The sequence below is a fragment of the Mercenaria mercenaria genome, chromosome 3 (genome assembly GCF_021730395.1).
Source record: "Mercenaria mercenaria strain notata chromosome 3, MADL_Memer_1, whole genome shotgun sequence".
Lineage (NCBI taxonomy): Eukaryota > Metazoa > Mollusca > Bivalvia > Venerida > Veneridae > Mercenaria > Mercenaria mercenaria.
This window is the reverse complement of record NC_069363.1, coordinates 102,279,118-102,298,477: the sequence shown is the minus strand read 5'-3', so window position 1 is coordinate 102,298,477 and position 19,360 is coordinate 102,279,118. Positions and strand designations below refer to the sequence as shown.

General features: G+C 33.3%; 1 protein-coding gene across 8 annotated transcripts in view; it reads right to left on the bottom strand.

Moving 5' to 3' along the window:
• LOC123523715 (fibrillin-2-like) overlaps window positions 1-19,360 on the bottom strand; it is an 87,474-nt gene that overhangs the window by 49,786 nt on the left and 18,328 nt on the right. For 6 of the 8 annotated variants that reach the window (XR_008370376.1, XR_008370375.1, XM_053539529.1 and 3 more), the window contains exons 13-38: window positions 19,155-19,277; window positions 18,447-18,569; window positions 17,990-18,112; window positions 17,321-17,443; window positions 16,867-16,989; window positions 16,169-16,291; window positions 15,708-15,830; window positions 15,010-15,132; window positions 14,544-14,666; window positions 13,358-13,480; window positions 12,895-13,017; window positions 12,226-12,348; window positions 10,541-10,663; window positions 9,872-9,994; window positions 9,418-9,540; window positions 8,770-8,892; window positions 8,328-8,450; window positions 7,627-7,749; window positions 7,174-7,296; window positions 5,794-5,916; window positions 5,352-5,474; window positions 4,654-4,776; window positions 4,206-4,328; window positions 3,505-3,627; window positions 3,065-3,187; window positions 1,436-1,558 (exon numbers count right to left, since the gene is read on the bottom strand). Coding sequence is in view for 6 of the 8 variants with exons in the window: in XM_053539529.1 (XP_053395504.1) it covers window positions 1,436-1,558; window positions 3,065-3,187; window positions 3,505-3,627; window positions 4,206-4,328; window positions 4,654-4,776; window positions 5,352-5,474; window positions 5,794-5,916; window positions 7,174-7,296; window positions 7,627-7,749; window positions 8,328-8,450; window positions 8,770-8,892; window positions 9,418-9,540; window positions 9,872-9,994; window positions 10,541-10,663; window positions 12,226-12,348; window positions 12,895-13,017; window positions 13,358-13,480; window positions 14,544-14,666; window positions 15,010-15,132; window positions 15,708-15,830; window positions 16,169-16,291; window positions 16,867-16,989; window positions 17,321-17,443; window positions 17,990-18,112; window positions 18,447-18,569; window positions 19,155-19,277 (3,198 nt within the window). In the remaining 2 variants the exon portion in view is untranslated. Of the gene's footprint in view, window positions 1-1,435; window positions 1,559-3,064; window positions 3,188-3,504; window positions 3,628-4,205; window positions 4,329-4,653; window positions 4,777-5,351; window positions 5,475-5,793; window positions 5,917-7,173; window positions 7,297-7,626; window positions 7,750-8,327; window positions 8,451-8,769; window positions 8,893-9,417; window positions 9,541-9,871; window positions 9,995-10,540; window positions 10,664-10,997; window positions 11,121-12,225; window positions 12,349-12,894; window positions 13,018-13,357; window positions 13,481-14,543; window positions 14,667-15,009; window positions 15,133-15,707; window positions 15,831-16,168; window positions 16,292-16,866; window positions 16,990-17,320; window positions 17,444-17,989; window positions 18,113-18,446; window positions 18,570-19,154; window positions 19,278-19,360 lie in introns of all 8 variants that reach the window. The other 2 variants (XM_053539528.1, XM_053539531.1) reach the window with 2 other exon arrangements.

Sequence of the window (19,360 nt, the reverse complement as noted above, 5' to 3'; positions counted from 1 at the left end):
GCTATCGTCCATTTCCTCTAGCCCAGAGTTAATCAGTATTCAGCATTTGTATTTGTCACAAATACTAAAAATATATCACACATATTTACATTGAATTAATTGACATTGTCAGGCCTTGCACAAAGTTTGAAGCTCAATATCTTTTCAATAAACAGAAGTGCTAAAATGCAATTACTTGAGCATGTTGTTCCATTACCAGAGTAGCCTTCATTGCAAGTGCACGTACAGCTACCGACAGTATTCGTACATTCAGCATTCACATCACATTTGTGACTATTATCATTTCATTCATATATGTCTGAACATTTGAATAAAAAGTTTGCTATTTACGTCAAATGTCATAAAGGTATAACCAAACAGTAAATATTTTCCGTTGGAGTTTACCATATAATGACCCTTTATATAGCGTGACCCTGTCAAAGCGGTCAGCGGACAGTTGGAAAGGCAGCAAAGTGCTCTATAACAGTCACTCATTTTTATGTCTTAAATTAACAAGGTGCCATTTGCTCTACTATACTTCTATAAATAAAATCACAAGGTCTTTCAGTCGTCTTAAGATTGAAAGAATGTGTGAGATAATGATTTATTACACGTTTTACGCCAATTATCGAAATATATCTGGTATTTTAACTAGACATTTTTGCATTTTTAAAATTTGTGAAATGTGTAAATTTAGTCAATATATCAAATAAAAAGAAAATTAGATTGTTTTGCATGTAAGATCAAAACATCTTTCACTCATGAACACCATGTTTTACATTTTCATTTGTGGTTATGCCACTCGAGAAAATATTGCATCTGTGGTCCACTCATGGAAGATATATAAATCTTACACTGATGGAAACAAATATCCTCTATTTAATTTGATTGTTTCAGTAAACCTTTTAATGCGACATTCTTAATGTGCATAAAAATACAACAATTTGAAATATTGCGTGCATCCATGATAGAAATTTAACATAGTTTGATATAATAGCCGGTAAAAAAATGATGTCAAAATTAAACATGAAAGATAATAAAATCTTTTACAAGACAGAATTCATTCCTTAAGAATGAAAAGAGGAAGCCAATATATATTTTGTAAAGAGAAACAACTCCCATCAGTTTCGTGAAAATTGTGTTTTTTATGTTGTAATATATGATAACAAACTATAAGCTAGTGGGTAAAGCTTTTATATTTACATAATATACGACCTTTTACATTATTATAACCAGATATGTTCATAATAAGGATAATTCAATTTTAAACAAGGATGTTGTCCTGCAAAACTTCATCTCGTGGTTACTTATCAATAGTGGTCACGTTCCGTCAGTCCCATCGATGTCCGATATAATCGGGTTAAAAAATATTTAATGTTAAAAACATTGCCAGATCCTTCTCAAGAATGGAAGCTCATTACTTTTCCGATCAACGTAAATGCTAAAATGTAATTACCTGAGCATGTTGTTCCATTACCAGAGTAACCTTCATTGCAAGTGCACGTAAAGCTTCCAACAGTATTCATACATTCAGCATTCACATCACAGTTGTTACCATTATCATAACATTCATCTGTGTCTGAAAATTTGAATAAGAAGTTTGCTCTAAGTGTCAAATAATCTCTAGGAATAACCAAAGAGTAAATCTATTCAAGGAAACCACAAGAAAAGACATCAAAATCTGGTCCTGAATACAGTAGAGCGTCTAAATGTGTTTGTTTAAGAACATATGAATAACCCTTTAAATATATAAAACAATTTGTACGTATAACTAAACAGTAAATATTTTCGAGGGAAAAATAAGTAAGAACTACAAATTCAGGTCCTGGTAACAGTACAATCCACAATCCTTAAGTAAACACCAATGTTTAATTTTTTTACCTGAGCATGTTGTTCCATTACAATGTAACCAACGAATACATACAACTGCTATAAGCTCATACATATGTGTTACCATACAACGTAATATTACGGAATTATTAAGACACATTTCAGGTCCTAGTTCAATGCATGGTTCATATTCCTAAGCAGCAGACATTGTAAATGTATACTGAAAGATGTCATTACCAAATACCAGCATTGCAACTCACTGTAAAACTTCAATGTATTTTACATTCAGCATTGCATCACAGTTGTTACACATATGCACATTCTCAATGGTCAAATTGTAAATAAATTGTTTAATACGCTACATATTGTGTACCTATAACCAAAGTGGATAGAGTAAAAAACACAAGTCTCCAGTAAATATAAGATGTTGATCTGAACGAGCTGTGGTAATGCAAGCTATCGTCTACGTCTCTCTAGACCAGGTATCAGTTCTCAGCATTTATACATGTTACAAGTACTAAAATATATCATATATTACATAGAATGAACTAATTTTACAAACTTCAGGCGTTACTCAAAGATGGAAGCTCGTATCTTGATAGAAATGCTAAAATGTAACTACCTGAGCATGTTGTTCCATTAACAGAGTAGCCTTCATTGCAAGTACACGTAAAGCTTCCAACAGTATTTGTACATTCAGCATTCACATCACAGTTGTGACTATCATCATTACATTCATCTCTGTCTGAAAATTTGATTAGAATGTTTGCTATGTGCGTCAAATAATCTGTAGGAATAACCAAAGAGTAAATATTTTCAAGGAAACCACAAGTAAAGACATCAAAATCTGACCTTTATCACATTAGAGCGTCTATATATTTTTGTTTGAAAGCGTATGTATACCTCGTTAAATATATCAAACAATTTGTGCGTATAACTAACAGTTAATATATTTCGAGGAAAAAAAAATAAGAACTACAAATTCAGGTCCTGGTAACAGTACTAATCTCCAATCCTTAAGTAAAACACCAATGTTATTTTTCAGATTTTTTTTTTAACTTCTGCATGCATGTTAAGTTACTCTATATCACGTATTGTATATCGTAATTATTATCAATAGTAAAAAAAAATCTCACTTATTCGTGTTACCAACTGTAAATATTTACGGGGAATTTATTAAGACAACATTTTCAGGTCCTAGTTCAAATGTATGGTCATTTTCCTCAAGGCAGCCAGACATTGTAAAATGTATTACCTGAACAGGATGTTCCATTACCAGAATAACCAGCATTGCAACTGCATGTAAAACTTCCAATTGTATTTGTACATCCAGCATTGGCATCACAGTTGTTACTACCATCTGCACATTCATCAATGTCTAAAATGTAAATACAACATTCGTTTAGTACGCTACATATTGTGTACCTATAACCAAAGTGGATAGAGTAAAAAAAACATAAGTCCTCCAGTAAAATATAAATGAAAAATGTTGCAGGATTCGTTTGACCGAGCCTGTGGTAATGCAAGCTATCGTCTACGTCTTCTAGACCGGGTTGATCAGTTCTCAGCATTTATACATGTTAACAGTACTAAATAAATATCATTAATATTTACATAGAATAAATAATTTTACAAATTATCAGGCGTTGCTCAAAGATGGAAGCTGGGTATCTCTTTATGCTAAAATGTAATTACCTGAGCATGTTGTTCCATTACCAGAGTAGCCTTCATTGCAAGTGCACGCAAAGCTTCCAACAGTATTTGTACATTCAGCATTCACATCACAGTTGTGACTATTATCATTACATTCATCTATGTCTGAAAATTTTAATAGAATTTTGCTATATGCGTCAACTAATCTGTACCAATAACAAAAGAGTAAATATTTTCAAAGATACCACAAGTAAAGACATCAAAATCAAGTCCTGATTACAGTAGATCGTCTATATATTTTTGTTTGGAAACGTATGTATACCTCGTTAAATATATCAAACAATTTGTACGTATAACTATATAGTTAATATATTTGAGGAAAAAAAAATAAATAAGAACTACAAATTCAGGTCCTGGTAACAGTACTAATCTCACAATCCTTAAGTAAAACACCAATGTTTATTTTTTTTACCTGAGCATGTTGTTCCATTTTCAATGTAACCTTCGATGCAACTGCATGTAAATCTTCCAAAAGTCTTTGAACATTTAGCATTTATATCACTCTTATTGCTATTATCAGTACATTCATCTGTGTCACAATATGTAAAGAAAAAATCCCCTCACTTATTCGTGTTACCACACTGTAAATATTTACGGGGAATTTATTAAGACAACATTTTCAGGTCCTAGTTCAACGCACCGTCATTATCCTTAAGTCAGCAAGACATTGTAAAATGTATTACCTGAACATGATGTTCCATTACCAAAATAACCAGCATTGCAACTACACGTAAAACTTCCAATTGTATTTGTACATTCAGCATTGGCATCACAGTTGTTACTACCATCAGCACATTCATCATTGTCTGAAATGTAAATACAACATTAGTTTAATACGCTAAATATTGTGTACTTATAATCAAAGTGAATAAAGTTAAAAAACACAAGTCGTCCAGTAAAATATAAATGAAAATGTTGCGGATTCGTTTGATGAACCGGTCAGGGACGGTATTGAAATGCAAGCTATCGTCTACGTCTCTAGACCAGGGTTGATCAGTTCTCAGCATTTATATCATTTACAAGTTACCAAAATATATCTATATATTGCATAGAATGAATTAATTCTTATTGAATTATTAGGCGTAGCTCAAAGATGGAAGTTCGGTATCTTTTATGCTAAAATGTAATTACCTGAGCATGTTGTTCCATTACCAAAGTAGCCTTCATTACAAGAGCACGTAAAGCTTCCAATAGTATTTGTACATTCAGCATTCACATTACAGTTGCGACTGTCATCATTACATTCATCTATGTCTGAAAATTTCAATAGAATTTTGCTATATGCGTCAACTAATCTGTAGCAATAACAAAAGAGTAAATATTGTCAAAGATACCACAACTAAAGACATCAAAATCCAGTCCTGATTACAGTAGATCGCCTATATATTTTTGTTTGGAAACGTATGTATACCTCGTTAAATATATCAAACAATTTGTACGTATAACTATATAGTTAATATATCCGAGGGGAAAACAAATAAGAACTACAAATTCAGGTCCTGGTAACAGTACTAATCTCCCAATCCTTAAGTAAAACAACAATGTTAATTTTTTTACCTGAGCGATTTTTTTCCATTTTCAATGTAACATTCAATGCAACTGCACGTAAAGCTTTCAAAAGTGTTTGAACATTTAGCATTTAAATCACAGTTATTGCTATTATCAGTACATTTATCTATGTCTCAATATGTAAATAAAAATCCCCTCAATTAATCGTGTTACCACACTGTAAATATTTGCGGGGAATTTATTAAGACAACATTTTCAGGTCCTAGTTCAAATGCATGGCCATTATCCTCAAGCCAGCCAGACATTGCAAAATGTATTACCTGAACATGATGTTCCATTACCAGAATAACCAGCATTGCAACTGCACGTAAAACTTCCAATTATATTTGTACATTCAGCATTGGCGTCACAGTTGTTACTACCATCAGCACATTCATCAATGTCTAAAATGTAAATACAACATTTGTTTAATACGTTACATATTGTGTACCTATAACCAAAGTGGTTAGAGTAAAAACACACACGTCGTCCAGTAAAATATAAATGAAACATGTTGCAGGCTTCGTTTGACTGAGCCTGCGGTAATGCAAGCTATCGTCTACGTCCTCTAGACCAAGGTTGATCAGTTCTCAGCATTTATACATGTTACAAGTACTTAAAATATATCATCTATATTTACATAGAATGAATTAATGATTACAAAACTTTCAGGCGTTGATCAATGATGGAAGCTCGATATCATTTATGCTAAAATGTAATTACCTGAGCATGTTCTTCCAATACCAGAGTAGCCTTCATTGCAAGTGCACGCAAAGCTTCCAACAGTATTTGTACATTCAGCATTCACATCACAGTTGTGAATATCATCATTGCATTCATTTATGTCTGAAAATTTGAGTAGAAAGTTTGCTATATGCATCAACTAATCTGTAGGAATAACCAAAGAGTAAATATTTTCAAGGAGAGCACAAGTAAAGACATAAAAATCTGATCCTGATTACAGTAGAGCATCTATATATTTTTGTTTGAAAACGTATGTATACCTCATTAGATATATGAAACAATTTGTGAAAAAAATAAATAAGAACTAAAAATTCAGGTCCTGGTAACAGTACTAATCCCCCTTTCCTTAAGTAAAACACCAATGTTTATTTTTTACCTGAGGATGTTGTTCCAGTTCCAATGTAACCTTCAATGCAACTGCACGTAAAGCTTCCAAAAGTATTTGTAAAAATAGCACTGATATCAAAGTTATTGCTATTATCAGTACATTCATCAATACAGTGAAACACCGCTCGCTCGAGTACCTGGGCTCGCTCGAGCAATTCATGTGGTCCCGGCCGATTACCTTATATTTTCTATGTAAAATTACCATGGCTGGGTCGAGCATCGATAACTCGATCGCTCGAGCACGACACCTGGTCCCAGTGTATGAATTTACTATTTGTTGCTTTTGGCAAACTCGAGCAGAGGTGTCAAAATTTTTCATACCTTCGGTGGTCAGAATTTATCGGTTAATTAAAAATTTTCACACGTCGTGGGAAATGCGTGGTCTATTCCACGCCTATACTTAATGTTTTTTTGTCTGTATATTTGATCTGATAAATGAGATTAATTATTGATAAAGAGTTAAAGAAATGTTATATTGAACAAATATCGATCAATTACAATACTTAAAACTTTTTTCTGCGGGATCAAGAAGATAGTTATGAGATCTTAGTTTTTTCTTCGCCTGTGCCATTTACAAATTACGTATTGAAACGCGTATCATAGATAACGTTTGTAATACCTTTTTTTTAAAATAAAAATCATGTCACAAGTATGTTATCATTACGCATCACCCTTTGTTCTGCAAATGGTCCCGATGACAATTGGTAAAACAAAATTTAAATTTATTCTTATGTTGCTCAATGTTCGTGTCGCTCGAAACCATGAATAAGTCGAGCATTTTGCTTATCCCCTTGCGACCTCGAGCGAGCGGTGTTTTACTGTATCTCAATATGTAAGGAAATATTCCCTCACTTATTCGTGCTACCACACTGTAAATATTTACGGGGAATTTATTAAGACATCATTTGATGGTCCTAGTTCAAATGCATGGTCATTATCCTCAAGCCAGCCAGACATTGCAAAATGTATTACCTGAACATGATGTTCCATTACCAGAATAACCAGCATTGCAACTACACGTAAAACTTCCAATTGTATTTGTACATTCAGCGTTGGCATCACAGTTGTTACTACCATCAGCACATTCATCATTGTCTAAAATGTAAATACAACATTAGTAATACGCTAAATATTGTGTACTTATAATCAAAGTGGATAGAGTTAAAAAACACAAGTCGTCCAGTAAAATATAAATGAAAATGTTGCAGGCTTCGTTTGACTGAACCGGTTCATGGACGGTATAGGAAATGCAAGCTATCATCTACGTCCTCTAGACCAGGGTTGATCAGTTCTCAGCATTTATATATGTTACAAACACCAAATATATATCATATATATTTGCATAGAATGAATTTATTATTATTGAAATATTAGGCGTAGCTCAAAGATGGAAGTTCTGTATCTTTTATGCTAAAATGTAATTACCTGAGCATGTTGTTCCATTACCAAAGAAGCCTTCATTGCAAGTGCACGTAAAGCTTCCAACAGTATTTGTACATTCAGCATTCACATTACAGTTGTGACTATCACCATTACATTCATCTATGTCTGAAAATTTCAATAGAATTTTGCTATATGCGTCAACTAATCTGTAGCAATAACAAAAGAGTAAATATTTTCAGAGATACCACAAGTAAAGAAATCAAAATCCAGTCCTGATTACAGTAGATCGTCTATATTTTTTTGTTTGAAAACGTATGTATACCTCGTTAAATATATCAAACAATTTGTACGTATAACTATATAGTTAATATATCCGAGGAAAAAGAATAAATAAGAACTACAAATTCAGGTCCTGGTAACAGTACTAATCTCCCAATCCTTAAGTAAAACACCAATGTTAATTTTTTCACCTGAGCGATTTTGTTCCATTTTCAACGTAACATTCAATGCAACTGCACGTAAAGCTTCCAAAAGTGTTTGAACATTTAGCATTTATATCACTGTTATTGCTATTATCAGTACATTTATCTATGTCTCAATATGTAAATAAAAAATCCCCTAACTTATTCGTGTTACCACACTGTAAATATCTACGAGGAATTTATTAAGACAACATTTACAGGTCCTAGTACAAATGTATGGTCATGATCCTAAAGTCAGCCAGACATTGTAAAATGTATTACCAGAACATGATGTTCCATTACCAGAATAACCAGCATTGCAACTACACGTAAAACTTGCAATTGTATTTGTACATTCAGCATTGGCATCACATTTGTTACTATCATTAGCACATTCATCTATGTCTAAAATATAAATACAACATTAGTTTAAAACGTTACATATTGTGTACCTATAACCAAAGTGGTTAGAGTAAAAACACAAACGTCGTCCAGTAAAATATAAATGAAAAATGCTGCAGGCTTCGTTTGACTGAGCCTGCGGTAATGCAAGCTATCGTCTACGTCCTCTAGACCTGGGTTGATCAGTTCTCAGCATTTATACATGTTACATGTATTAAAAATATATCATACATATTTATATAGAATGAATTAATTATTACCAAACTGTCAGGCGTTGCTCAAAGATAGAAGTTCGGTATCTTTTATGCTAAAATGTAATTACCTGAGCATGTTGTTCCATTACCAGAGTAGCCTTCATTGCAACTGCACGCAAAGCTTCCAACAGTATTTGTACATTCTGCATTCACATCACAGTTGTGACTATCACCATTGCATTCATTTATGTCTGAAAATTTGAATAGAAAGTTTGCTATATGCGTCAACTAATCTCTAGGAACAACCAAAGAGTAAATATCTTAAACGAAACCACAAGTAAAGACATCAGAATCTGATGCTGATTACGGTAGAGTATCTAAATATTTTCTTTTGAAAACGTATGTATACCTCGTTATAAATATCGAACAATTTGTGAAATAAAACAAGAACTACAAATTCAGGTCCTGATAGCAGTAGTCATCTCCCAATCTTTAAGTAAAACACCAAGGTCCCTTTTTTTTACCCAAGCCTGTTGTCCATTACAAATTTTACTCCCAATGCAACTGCAGGTAAACATTATGCATTTATATCACAGTTATTGCTATAATCAGTGCATTCATCAATATCTCAATGTGTAAAGAAAATATCCCCTCACTTCTTCCTGTTACTACACTGTAAATATTTACGGGGAATTTATTAAGACAACATTTTCAGGTCCTAGTTCAAGTGCATGGTCATTATCCTCAAGCCAGCCAGACATTGTAAAATATATTACCTGAACATGATGTTCCATTACCAGAATAACCAGCATTGCAACTGCACGTAAAACCTCCAATTGTATTTGAACATTCAGCATTGGCATCACAGTTGTTACTACCATCAGCACATTCATCAATGTCTAAAATTTAAATAAAACATTCCTTTTATACGCAACATATTATGTACCTATAACCAAAGTGGATAGAGCAAAAAGTACAAGTCTTCCAGTAAAATATAAATGAAAGTGTATCAGCCTTCGTTTGACTGAGCCTGTTCATGGACGGTAGTGGTAATGCAAGCTATCGTCTACGTGCTCTAGACCAGGATTGATAAGTTCTCAGCATCTATACATGTAACAAGTACTAAAAATATATCATATATATTTACATAGAATGAATTAATGATTAAAAAACTTTCAGGCGTTTCTCAATGATGGAAGCTCGGTATCTTTTATACTAAAATGTAATTACCTGAGCATGTTGTTCCATTACCGGAGTAGCCTTCATTGCAACTGCACGTAAAGTTTCCAACTGTATTTGTACATTCAGCATTCACATCACAGTTGTGACTATCATCATTGCATTCATTTATGTCTGTAAATTTGAATAGAAAGTTTGACATATGCGTCAAATAATCTATAGGAATAACCAAAAAGTAAATATTTTAAAGGAAACCACAAGAAAAGACATCAAAATCTGATCCTTATTACAGTAGAGCGTCTATATATTTTTGTTTGAGAACGTATGTATACCTCATTAAATATATCAAACAATTTGTGGAAAAAAATAAGAACTACAAATTCAGGTCCTGGTAACAGTACTTATCTCCAAATCTTTAAGTGAAACACCAATGTTTATTTTTTTTACCTGAGCATGTTCTTCCAATACCAACGAAACCTTCAATGCAACTGAACGTAAAGCTTCAAAAAGTGTTTGAAAATTTAGCATTTATATCGCAGTTATTGCTATTATCAATACATTCATCAATGTTTCAATATTTAAAGAAAACAATCCCCTCACTTATTCGTGTTACCACACTGTAAATATTTATGGGAAATTTATTAAGACAACATTTTCAGGTCCTAGTTCAAATGCATGGTCATTATCCTCAAGCCAGCCAGACATTGTAAAATGTATTACCTGAACATGATGTTCCATTACCAGAATAACCAGCATTGCAACTGCATGTAAAATTTCCAATTGTATTTGTACATTCAGCATTGGCATCACAGTTGTTACTACCATCAGCACATTCATCAATGTCTAAAATGTAAATACAACATTCGTTTAGTACGCTACATATTGTGTAACTATAACCAAAGTGGATAGAGTAAAAAAACAACACAAGTCGTCCAGTAAAATATAAATGAAAATGTTGCAGTCTTCGTTTGACTGAGCCTGTTCATGGACGGTAGTGGTAATGTAAGCTATCGTCCACGTTCTCTAGACCAGGGTTGATCAGTTCTCAGCATTAATACATGTTACAAGTACTAAAATATATCATATATATTTACATAGAATGAATTAATGATTACACAACTTTCAGGCGTTTCTCAATGATGAAAGCTCGGTATCTTTTATGCTAAAATGTAATTACCTGAGCATGTTGTTCCATTACCGGAGTAGCCTTCATTGCAACTGCACGTAAAGTTTCCAACTGTATTTGTACATTCAGCATTCACATCACAGTTGTGACTATCATCATTGCATTCATTTATGTCTGTAAATTTGAATAGAAAGTTTGCCATATGCGTCAAATAATCTATAGGAATAACCAAAAAGTAAATATTTTAAAGGAAACCACAAGAAAAGACACCAAAATCTGATCCTTATTACAGTACAGCGTCTATATATATTTTTTTTGAGAACGTATGTATACCTCATTAAATATATCAAACAATTTGTGAAAAAAAAAGAACTACAAATTCAGGTCCTGGTAAAAGTACTTATCTCCAAATCTTTAAGTAAAACACCAATGTTTATTTTTTTCCCTTAGCATGTTCTTCCAATACCAATGACACCTTCAATGCAACTGAACGTAAAACTTCAAAAAGTGTTTGAAAATTTAGCATTTATATCACAGTTATTGCTATTATCATCACATTCATCAATGTCTCAATATTTAGAGAGAAAAAAATCCGCTCACTTCTTCCTATTACCATACTGTAAATATTTATGGGAAATTTATTAAGACAACATTTTCAGGTCCTAGTTCAAATACATGGCCATTATCCTCAAGCCAGCCAGACATTGTAAAATGTATTACCTGAACATGATGTCCATTACCAGAATAACCAAGCTTGCAACTGCATATAAAAACTTCCAAAGTATTTGAACATTCAGCATTGGCATCACATTGTTACTACCATCAGCCATTCATCAATGTCTAAAATGTAAAACAACATTCCGTTTAGTACGCTACTATTGTGTAAACTATAACCAAAGTAGATAAAGTAAAAAAAAAACACATGTCGTCCAGTAAAATATAAATGAAAATGTTGAAGTCTTCGTTTGACTGAGCCTGTTCATGGACGGTAGTGGTAATGCAAGCTATCGTCTACGTCCTCTAGACCAGGGTTTCCACTACCGTCCATGAACAGGCTCAATCAAACCGAGCCTGCAACATTTTCGTTTTTGTCGTGTTGAGCAACCTGAGAAGTTTCTGCTTTTCTCTATTTGATCAGTTCACAGCATCTATACATGTAACAAGTACTAAAAATATATCATATATATTTACATAGAATGAATTAATGATTACAAAACTTAACTTTCAGGCGTTTCTCACTGATGGAAGCTCGGTATCTTTTATGCTAAAATGTAATTACCTGAGCATGTCGTTCCATTACCAGAGTAGCCTTCACTGCAACTGCACGTAAAGTTTCCAACTGTATTTGTACATTCAGCATTCACATCACAGTTGTGGCTATCATCATTGCATTCATTTATGTCTGTAAATTTGAATAGAAAGTTTACCATATGCGTCAACTAATCTATAGGAATAACCAAAAAGTAAATATTTTAAAGGAAACCACAAGAAAAGACATCAAAATCTGATCCTTATTACAGTAGAGCGTCTATATATTTTTGTTTGAGAACGTATGTATACCTCGTTAAATATATCAAACAATTTGTGAAAAAAAAATAAGAATTACAAATTCAGGTCCTGGAAACAGTACTAATCTCCAAATCTTTAAGTAAAACGCCAAAGTTTATTTTTTTACCTGAGCATGTTCTTCCAATACCAATGAAACCTTCAATGCAACTTAAGGTAAAGCTTTAAAAAGTATTTGAAAATTTAGCATTTATATTACAGTTATTGCTATTATCAGTACATTCATCAATGTCTCAATATTTAAAGAAAACAATCCCCTCACTTATTCGTGTTACCACACTGTAAATATTTATGGGAAATTTATCAAGACAACATGTTCAGGTCTTAGTTCAAATGCATGGTCATTATCCTCAAGCCAGCCAGACATTGTAAAATGTATTACCTGAACATGATGTTCCATTACCAGAATAACCAGCATTGCAACTGCACGTAAAGCTTCCAATTGTATTTGTACATTTAGCATTGGCATCACAGTCGTTACTACCATCAGCACATTCATCAATGTCTAAAATATAAATACAACATTCGTTTTTTTACGTCACAACTTAACCTTTAACCAAAGTGGATAGAGCAAAAAGCACGAGTCTTCCAGTAAAATATAAATGAAACTGTATCAGCCTTCGTTTGACTGAGCCTGTTCATGGACGGTGGTGAAAATGCAAGTATCGTCTACGTCCTCTAGACCAGGTTTGATCAGTTCTCAGCATTTATACATGTTACAAGTACAAAAAATATATTATACATACTTACATAGAATGAACTGATTATTAGAATACTGTCAGGCGTTGCTCAAAGATGGAAGCTCGGTATCTCTCCGATAAACAGAAATGCTAAAATGTAATTACCTAAGCATGTTGTTCCATTACCAGAGTAGCCTTCATTGCAAGTGCATGTAAAGGTTCCAACAGTATTTGTACATTCAGCATTCACCTCACAGTTGTGACTATCATCATTGCATTCGTCTCTGTCTGAAAATGTTAATAGAATGTTTTCTATATGCGTCAAATAATCTGTAGGATTGACCAAAGAGTAAATATTTCCAAGGAAACCACAAGTAAAGAAATCAAACTCTGATCCTGATTAAGTAGAGTGTCTATGTATTTTTGTTTCGAAACGTATGCATACCTCGTTAAATATATCAAACAATTTGTACGTATAACTAAACAGTTAATATTTTCGAGGAAAAAGATGAGTAAGAACTACGAATTCAGGTCCTGGTAACAGTACTAATCTCCCAATCCTTAAGTAAAACACCAACGTTAAATTTTTTTACCTTAGCATGTTGTTCCATTAGCAATGTAACCTACAATGCTTGCACGTAAAGCTTCCAAAAGTATTTGTACATTTAGCATTGATACGACAGTTATTGCTCATATCAGTACAGTGTAACTTCCAAAAACCGGACCTTCTGAAAACCGGAAACCTTTGAAAACCGCACGAAACTCAAAGTCCCGTTTTTTTCTGTTCTTATTTCTATATATTTTTAACCTCTGAAAACCGGAACTTCCGAATTCTGAAAACCGGACGATTTTTGAAGCACCGTTTATATTTTAACACTAAAATTGACTTCTGAAAACCGAACAGCAAAATATTTGCTTGTTTAAAAGTGTCACCTGATAATCCAGAAACGCTGTCAACATGTTCTTTTGTTTATTTGTTAGCGGTGCGGGTTTATTTTAATAAATTAATATGAAATTGTAAAATTAAAAAGGATAAAAATCTCCTTCATCCTACGTGTAAGAAAACATTACTCTTATGCACCACGTCCACTTTGCTTACAAACTTTCAAATTTCTGAATTCCGGAAACTTCCAAAAACCGAACTTTTTGGCTGGTCCGGAGGTCGTTCGGTTTTCGGAAGTTACACTGTACATTCATCAATATCTCAATATGTAAAGAAAAATCTCCTCACTTATTCGTGTTACCATACTGTAAATATTTACGGAGAAGTTATTTAAACAACATTTTCAGGTCCTAGTTCAAATGCATGGTCATTTTCCTCAAGCCAGTCAGACATTGTAAAATGTATTACCTGTACATGATGTTCCATTACCAGAATAACCAGCATTGCAACTGCACGTAAAGCTTCCAATTGTATTTGTACATTTAGCATTGGCATCACAGTTGTTACTACCATCAGCACATTCATCAATGTCTGAAATTTAAATACAACATTCCTTTTATACGCCACATATTATGTACCTATAACCAAAGTGGATAGAGCAAAAAGCACAAGTCTTCCAGTAAAATATAAATGAAGCTGTATCAGCCTTCGTTTGACTGAGCCTGTTCATGGACGGTAGTGGTAATGCAAGCTATTGTCTACGTCCTCTAGACCAGGGTTGATCAGTTCTCAGCATCTATACATGTAACAAGTACTAAAAATATATCATATATATTTACATAGAATGAACTGATTATTAGAATACTGTCAGGCGTTGCTCAAAGATGGAAGCTCGGTATCTCTCCGATAAACAGAAATGCTAAAATGTAATTACCTAAGCATGTTGTTCCATTACCAGAGTAGCCTTCATTGCAAGTGCATGTAAAGCTTCCAATAGTATTTGTACATTCAGCATTCACCTCACAGTTGTGACTATCATCATTGCATTCGTCTCTGTCTGAAAATGTTAATAGAATGTTTGCTATATGCGTCAAATAATCTGTAGGATTAACCAAAGAGTAAATATTTCCAAGGAAACCACAAGTAAAGAAATCAAACTCTGATCCTGATTACAGTAGAGTGTCTATGTATTTTTGTTTCGAAACGTATGTATACCTCGTTAAATATATCAAACAATTTGTACGTATAACTAAACAGTTAATATTTTCGAGGAAAAAGATGAGTAAGAACTACAAATTCAGGTCCTGGTAACAGTACTAATCTCCCAATCCTTAAGTAAAACACCAACGTTAATTTTTTTACCTGAGCATGTTGTTCCATTAGCAATGTAACCTACAATGCTTGCACATAAAGCTTCCAAAAGTATTTGTACATTTAGCATTGATACGACAGTTATTGCTCATATCAGTACATTCATCAATATCTCAATATGTAAAGAAAACATCCCCTCACTTATTCGTGTTACCATACTGTAAATATTTACGGAGAATTTATTTAAACAACATTTTCAGGTCCTAGTTCAAATGCATGGTCATTTTCCTCAAGCCAGTCAGACATTGTAAAATGTATTACCTGTACATGATGTTCCATTACCAGAATAACCAGCATTGCAACTGCACGTAAAACTTCCAATTGTATTTGTACATTCAGCATTGGCATCACAGTTGTTACTACCATCAGCACATTCATCAATGTCTGAAATTTAAATACAACATTCCTTTTATACGCCACATATTATGTACCTCAAAGTGGATAGAGCAAAATGCACAAGTCTTCCAGTAAAATATAAATGAAGCTGTATCAGCCTTCGTTTGACTGAGCCTGTTCATGGACGGTAGTGGTAATGCAAGCTATTGCCTACGTCCTCTAGACCAGGGTTGATCAGTTCTCAGCATCTATACATGTTACAAGTACTAAAAATATATCATATATATTTACATAGAATGAACTGATTATTAGAATACTGTCAGGTGTTGCTCAAAGATAGAAGCTCGGTATCTCTCCGATAAACAGAAATGCTAAAATGTAATTACCTAAGCATGTTGTTCCATTACCAGAGTAGCCTTCATTGCAAGTGCATGTAAAGCTTCCAATAGTATTTGTACATTCAGCATTCACCTCACAGTTGTGACTATCATCATTGCATTCGTCTCTGTCTGAAAATGTTAATAGAATGTTTGCTATATGCGTCAAATAATCTGTAGGATTAACCAAAGAGTAAATATTTCCAAGGAAACCACAAGTAAAGAAATCAAACTCTGATCCTGATTACAGTAGAGTGTCTATGTATTTTTGTTTCGAAACGTATGTATACCTCGTTAAATATATCAAACAATTTGTACGTATAACTAAACAGTTAATATTTTCGAGGAAAAAGATGAGTAAGAACTACAAATTCAGGTCCTGGTAACAGTACTAATCTCCCAATCCTTAAGTAAAACACCAACGTTAATTTTTTTTACCTGAGCATGTTGTTCCATTAGCAATGTAACCTACAATGCTTGCACGTAAAGCTTCCAAAAGTATTTGTACATTTAGCATTGATACGACAGTTATTGCTCATATCAGTACATTCATCAATATCTCAATATGTAAAGAAAAATCCCCTCACTTATTCGTGTTACCATACTGTAAATATTTACGGAGAATTTATTTAAACAACATTTTCAGGTCCTAGTTCAAATGCATGGTCATTTTCCTCAAGCCAGTGAGACATTGTAAAATGTATTACCTGTACATGATGTTCCATTACCAGAATAACCAGCATTGCAACTGCACGTAAAACTTCCAATTGTATTTGTACATTCAGCATTGGCATCACAGTTGTTACTACCATCAGCACATTCATCAATGTCTGAAATTTAAATACAACATTCCTTTTATACGCCACATATTATGTACCTATAACCAAAGTGGATAGAGTAAAAAGCACAAGTCTTCCAGTAAAATATAAATGAAGCTGTATCAGCCTTCGTTTGACTGAGCCTGTTCATGGACGGTAGTGGTAATGCAAGCTATCGTCTACGTCCTCTAGACCAGGGTTGATCAGTTCTCAGCATCTATACATGTAACAAGTACTAAAAATATATCATATATATTTACTTAGAATGAATTAATGATTACAAAACTTTCAGGCGTTTCTCCATGATGGAAACTCGGTATCTTTTATGCTAAAATGTAATTACCTGAGCATGTTGTTCCATTACCAGAGTAGCCTTCATTGCAACTGCACGTAAAGTTTCCAACTGTATTTGTACATTTAGCATTCACATCACAGTTGTGACTATCATCATTGCATTCATTTATGTCTGTAAATTTGAATAGAAAGTTTGCCATATGCGTCAATTAATCTATAGGAATAACCAAAAAGTAAATATTTTAAAGGAGACCACAAGAAAAGACATCAAAATCTGATCCTTATTACAGTAGAGCGTCTATATATTTTTGTTTGAGAACGTATGTATACCTCGTTAAATATATCAAACAATTTGTGGAAAAAAAATAAGAACTACAAATTCAGGTCATGGTAACAGTACTAATCTTCAAATCTTTAAGTAAAACACCAATATTTATTTTTTTACCTGAGCATGTTCTTCCAATACCAATGAAACCTTCAATGCAACTGAACGTAAAGCTTCAAAAAGTGTTTGAAAATTTAGCATTTATATTACAGTTATTGCTATTATCATTACATTCATCAATGTCTCAATATTTAAAGAGAAAAATCCCCTCACTTATTCGTGTTACCACACTGTAAATATTTATGGGAAAGTTATTAAGACAACATTTTCAGGTCCTAGTTTAAAAGCATGATCATTATCCTCAAGCCAGCCAGACATTGTAAAATGTATTACCTGAACATGATGTTCCATTACCAGAATAACCAGCATTGCAACTGCACGTAAAGCTTCCAATTGTATTTGTACATTCAGCATTGGCATCACAGTTGTTACTACCATCAGCACATTCATCAATGTCTAAAATGTAAATATAACATTCGTTTAATACGCTACTTATTGTGTAACTGTAACCAAAGTGGTTAGAGTAAAAAACAACACAAGTCGTCCAGTAAAATATAAATGAAAATGTTGCAGCCTTCGTTTGACTGAGCCTGTTCATGGATGGTAGTGGTAATGCAAGCTATCGTCTACGTCCTCTAGACCAGGGTTGATCAGTTCTCAGCATTTATACATGTAAGAAGTACTAAACATATATCATATATATTTACATAGAATGAATTAGTGATTACAAAACTTTCAGGCTTTTCTCAATGATGGAAACTCGGTATCTTTTATGCTAAAATGTAATTACCTGAGCATGTTGTTCCATTACCAGAGTAGCCTTCATTGCAAGTGCACGTAAAGCTTCCAACAGTATTTGTACATTCAGCATTCACATCACAGTTGTGACTATCATCATTGCATTCATCTCTGTCTGAAAATTTGAATAGAATGTTTGCTATATGCGTCAAGTAATCTGTAGGATTAACCAAAGAGTAAATATTTTCAAGGAAATCACAAGTAAAGACCTGATTACAGTAGTAAAGAAATCAAAATCTGATCCTGATTACAGTAGAGTGTCTATATATTTTTGTTTGGAAACGTATGTATACCTCGTTAAATATATCAAAGAATTTGTACGTGTAACTAAACAGTTAATATTTTCGAGGAATAAAATAAGGAAGAACTACAAATTCAGGTCCTGGTAACAGTACTAATCTCCCAGTCCTTAAGTAAAACACCAATGTTATTTCTTTTCCTGAGCAATTTGTTCCATTAGCAATGTAACCTTCAGTGCTTGCACGTAAAGCTTCCAAAAGTATTTGTGCATTTAACATTTATATCACAGTTATTGCTATTATCAGCACATTCATCAATATCTCAATATGTAAAGAAATAATCCCCCCACTTATTCGTCTACCACACTGTCATTATTTACAGGGAAGAAAACATTTTCAGGTCCTAGTTCAAATGCATGTTCATTATCTTCAAGCCAGCCAGACATTGTAAAATGTATTACCTGAACATGATGTTCCATTACCAGAATAACCAGCATTGCAACTGCACGTAAAACTTCCAATTGTATTTGTACATTCAGCATTGGCATCACAGTTGTTACTACCATCAGCACATTCATCAATGTCTAAAATGTATATACATGTACAACATTTGTTTAATACGCTACATATTGTGTACCTATAACCAAAGTGGACAGAGTAAAAAAAA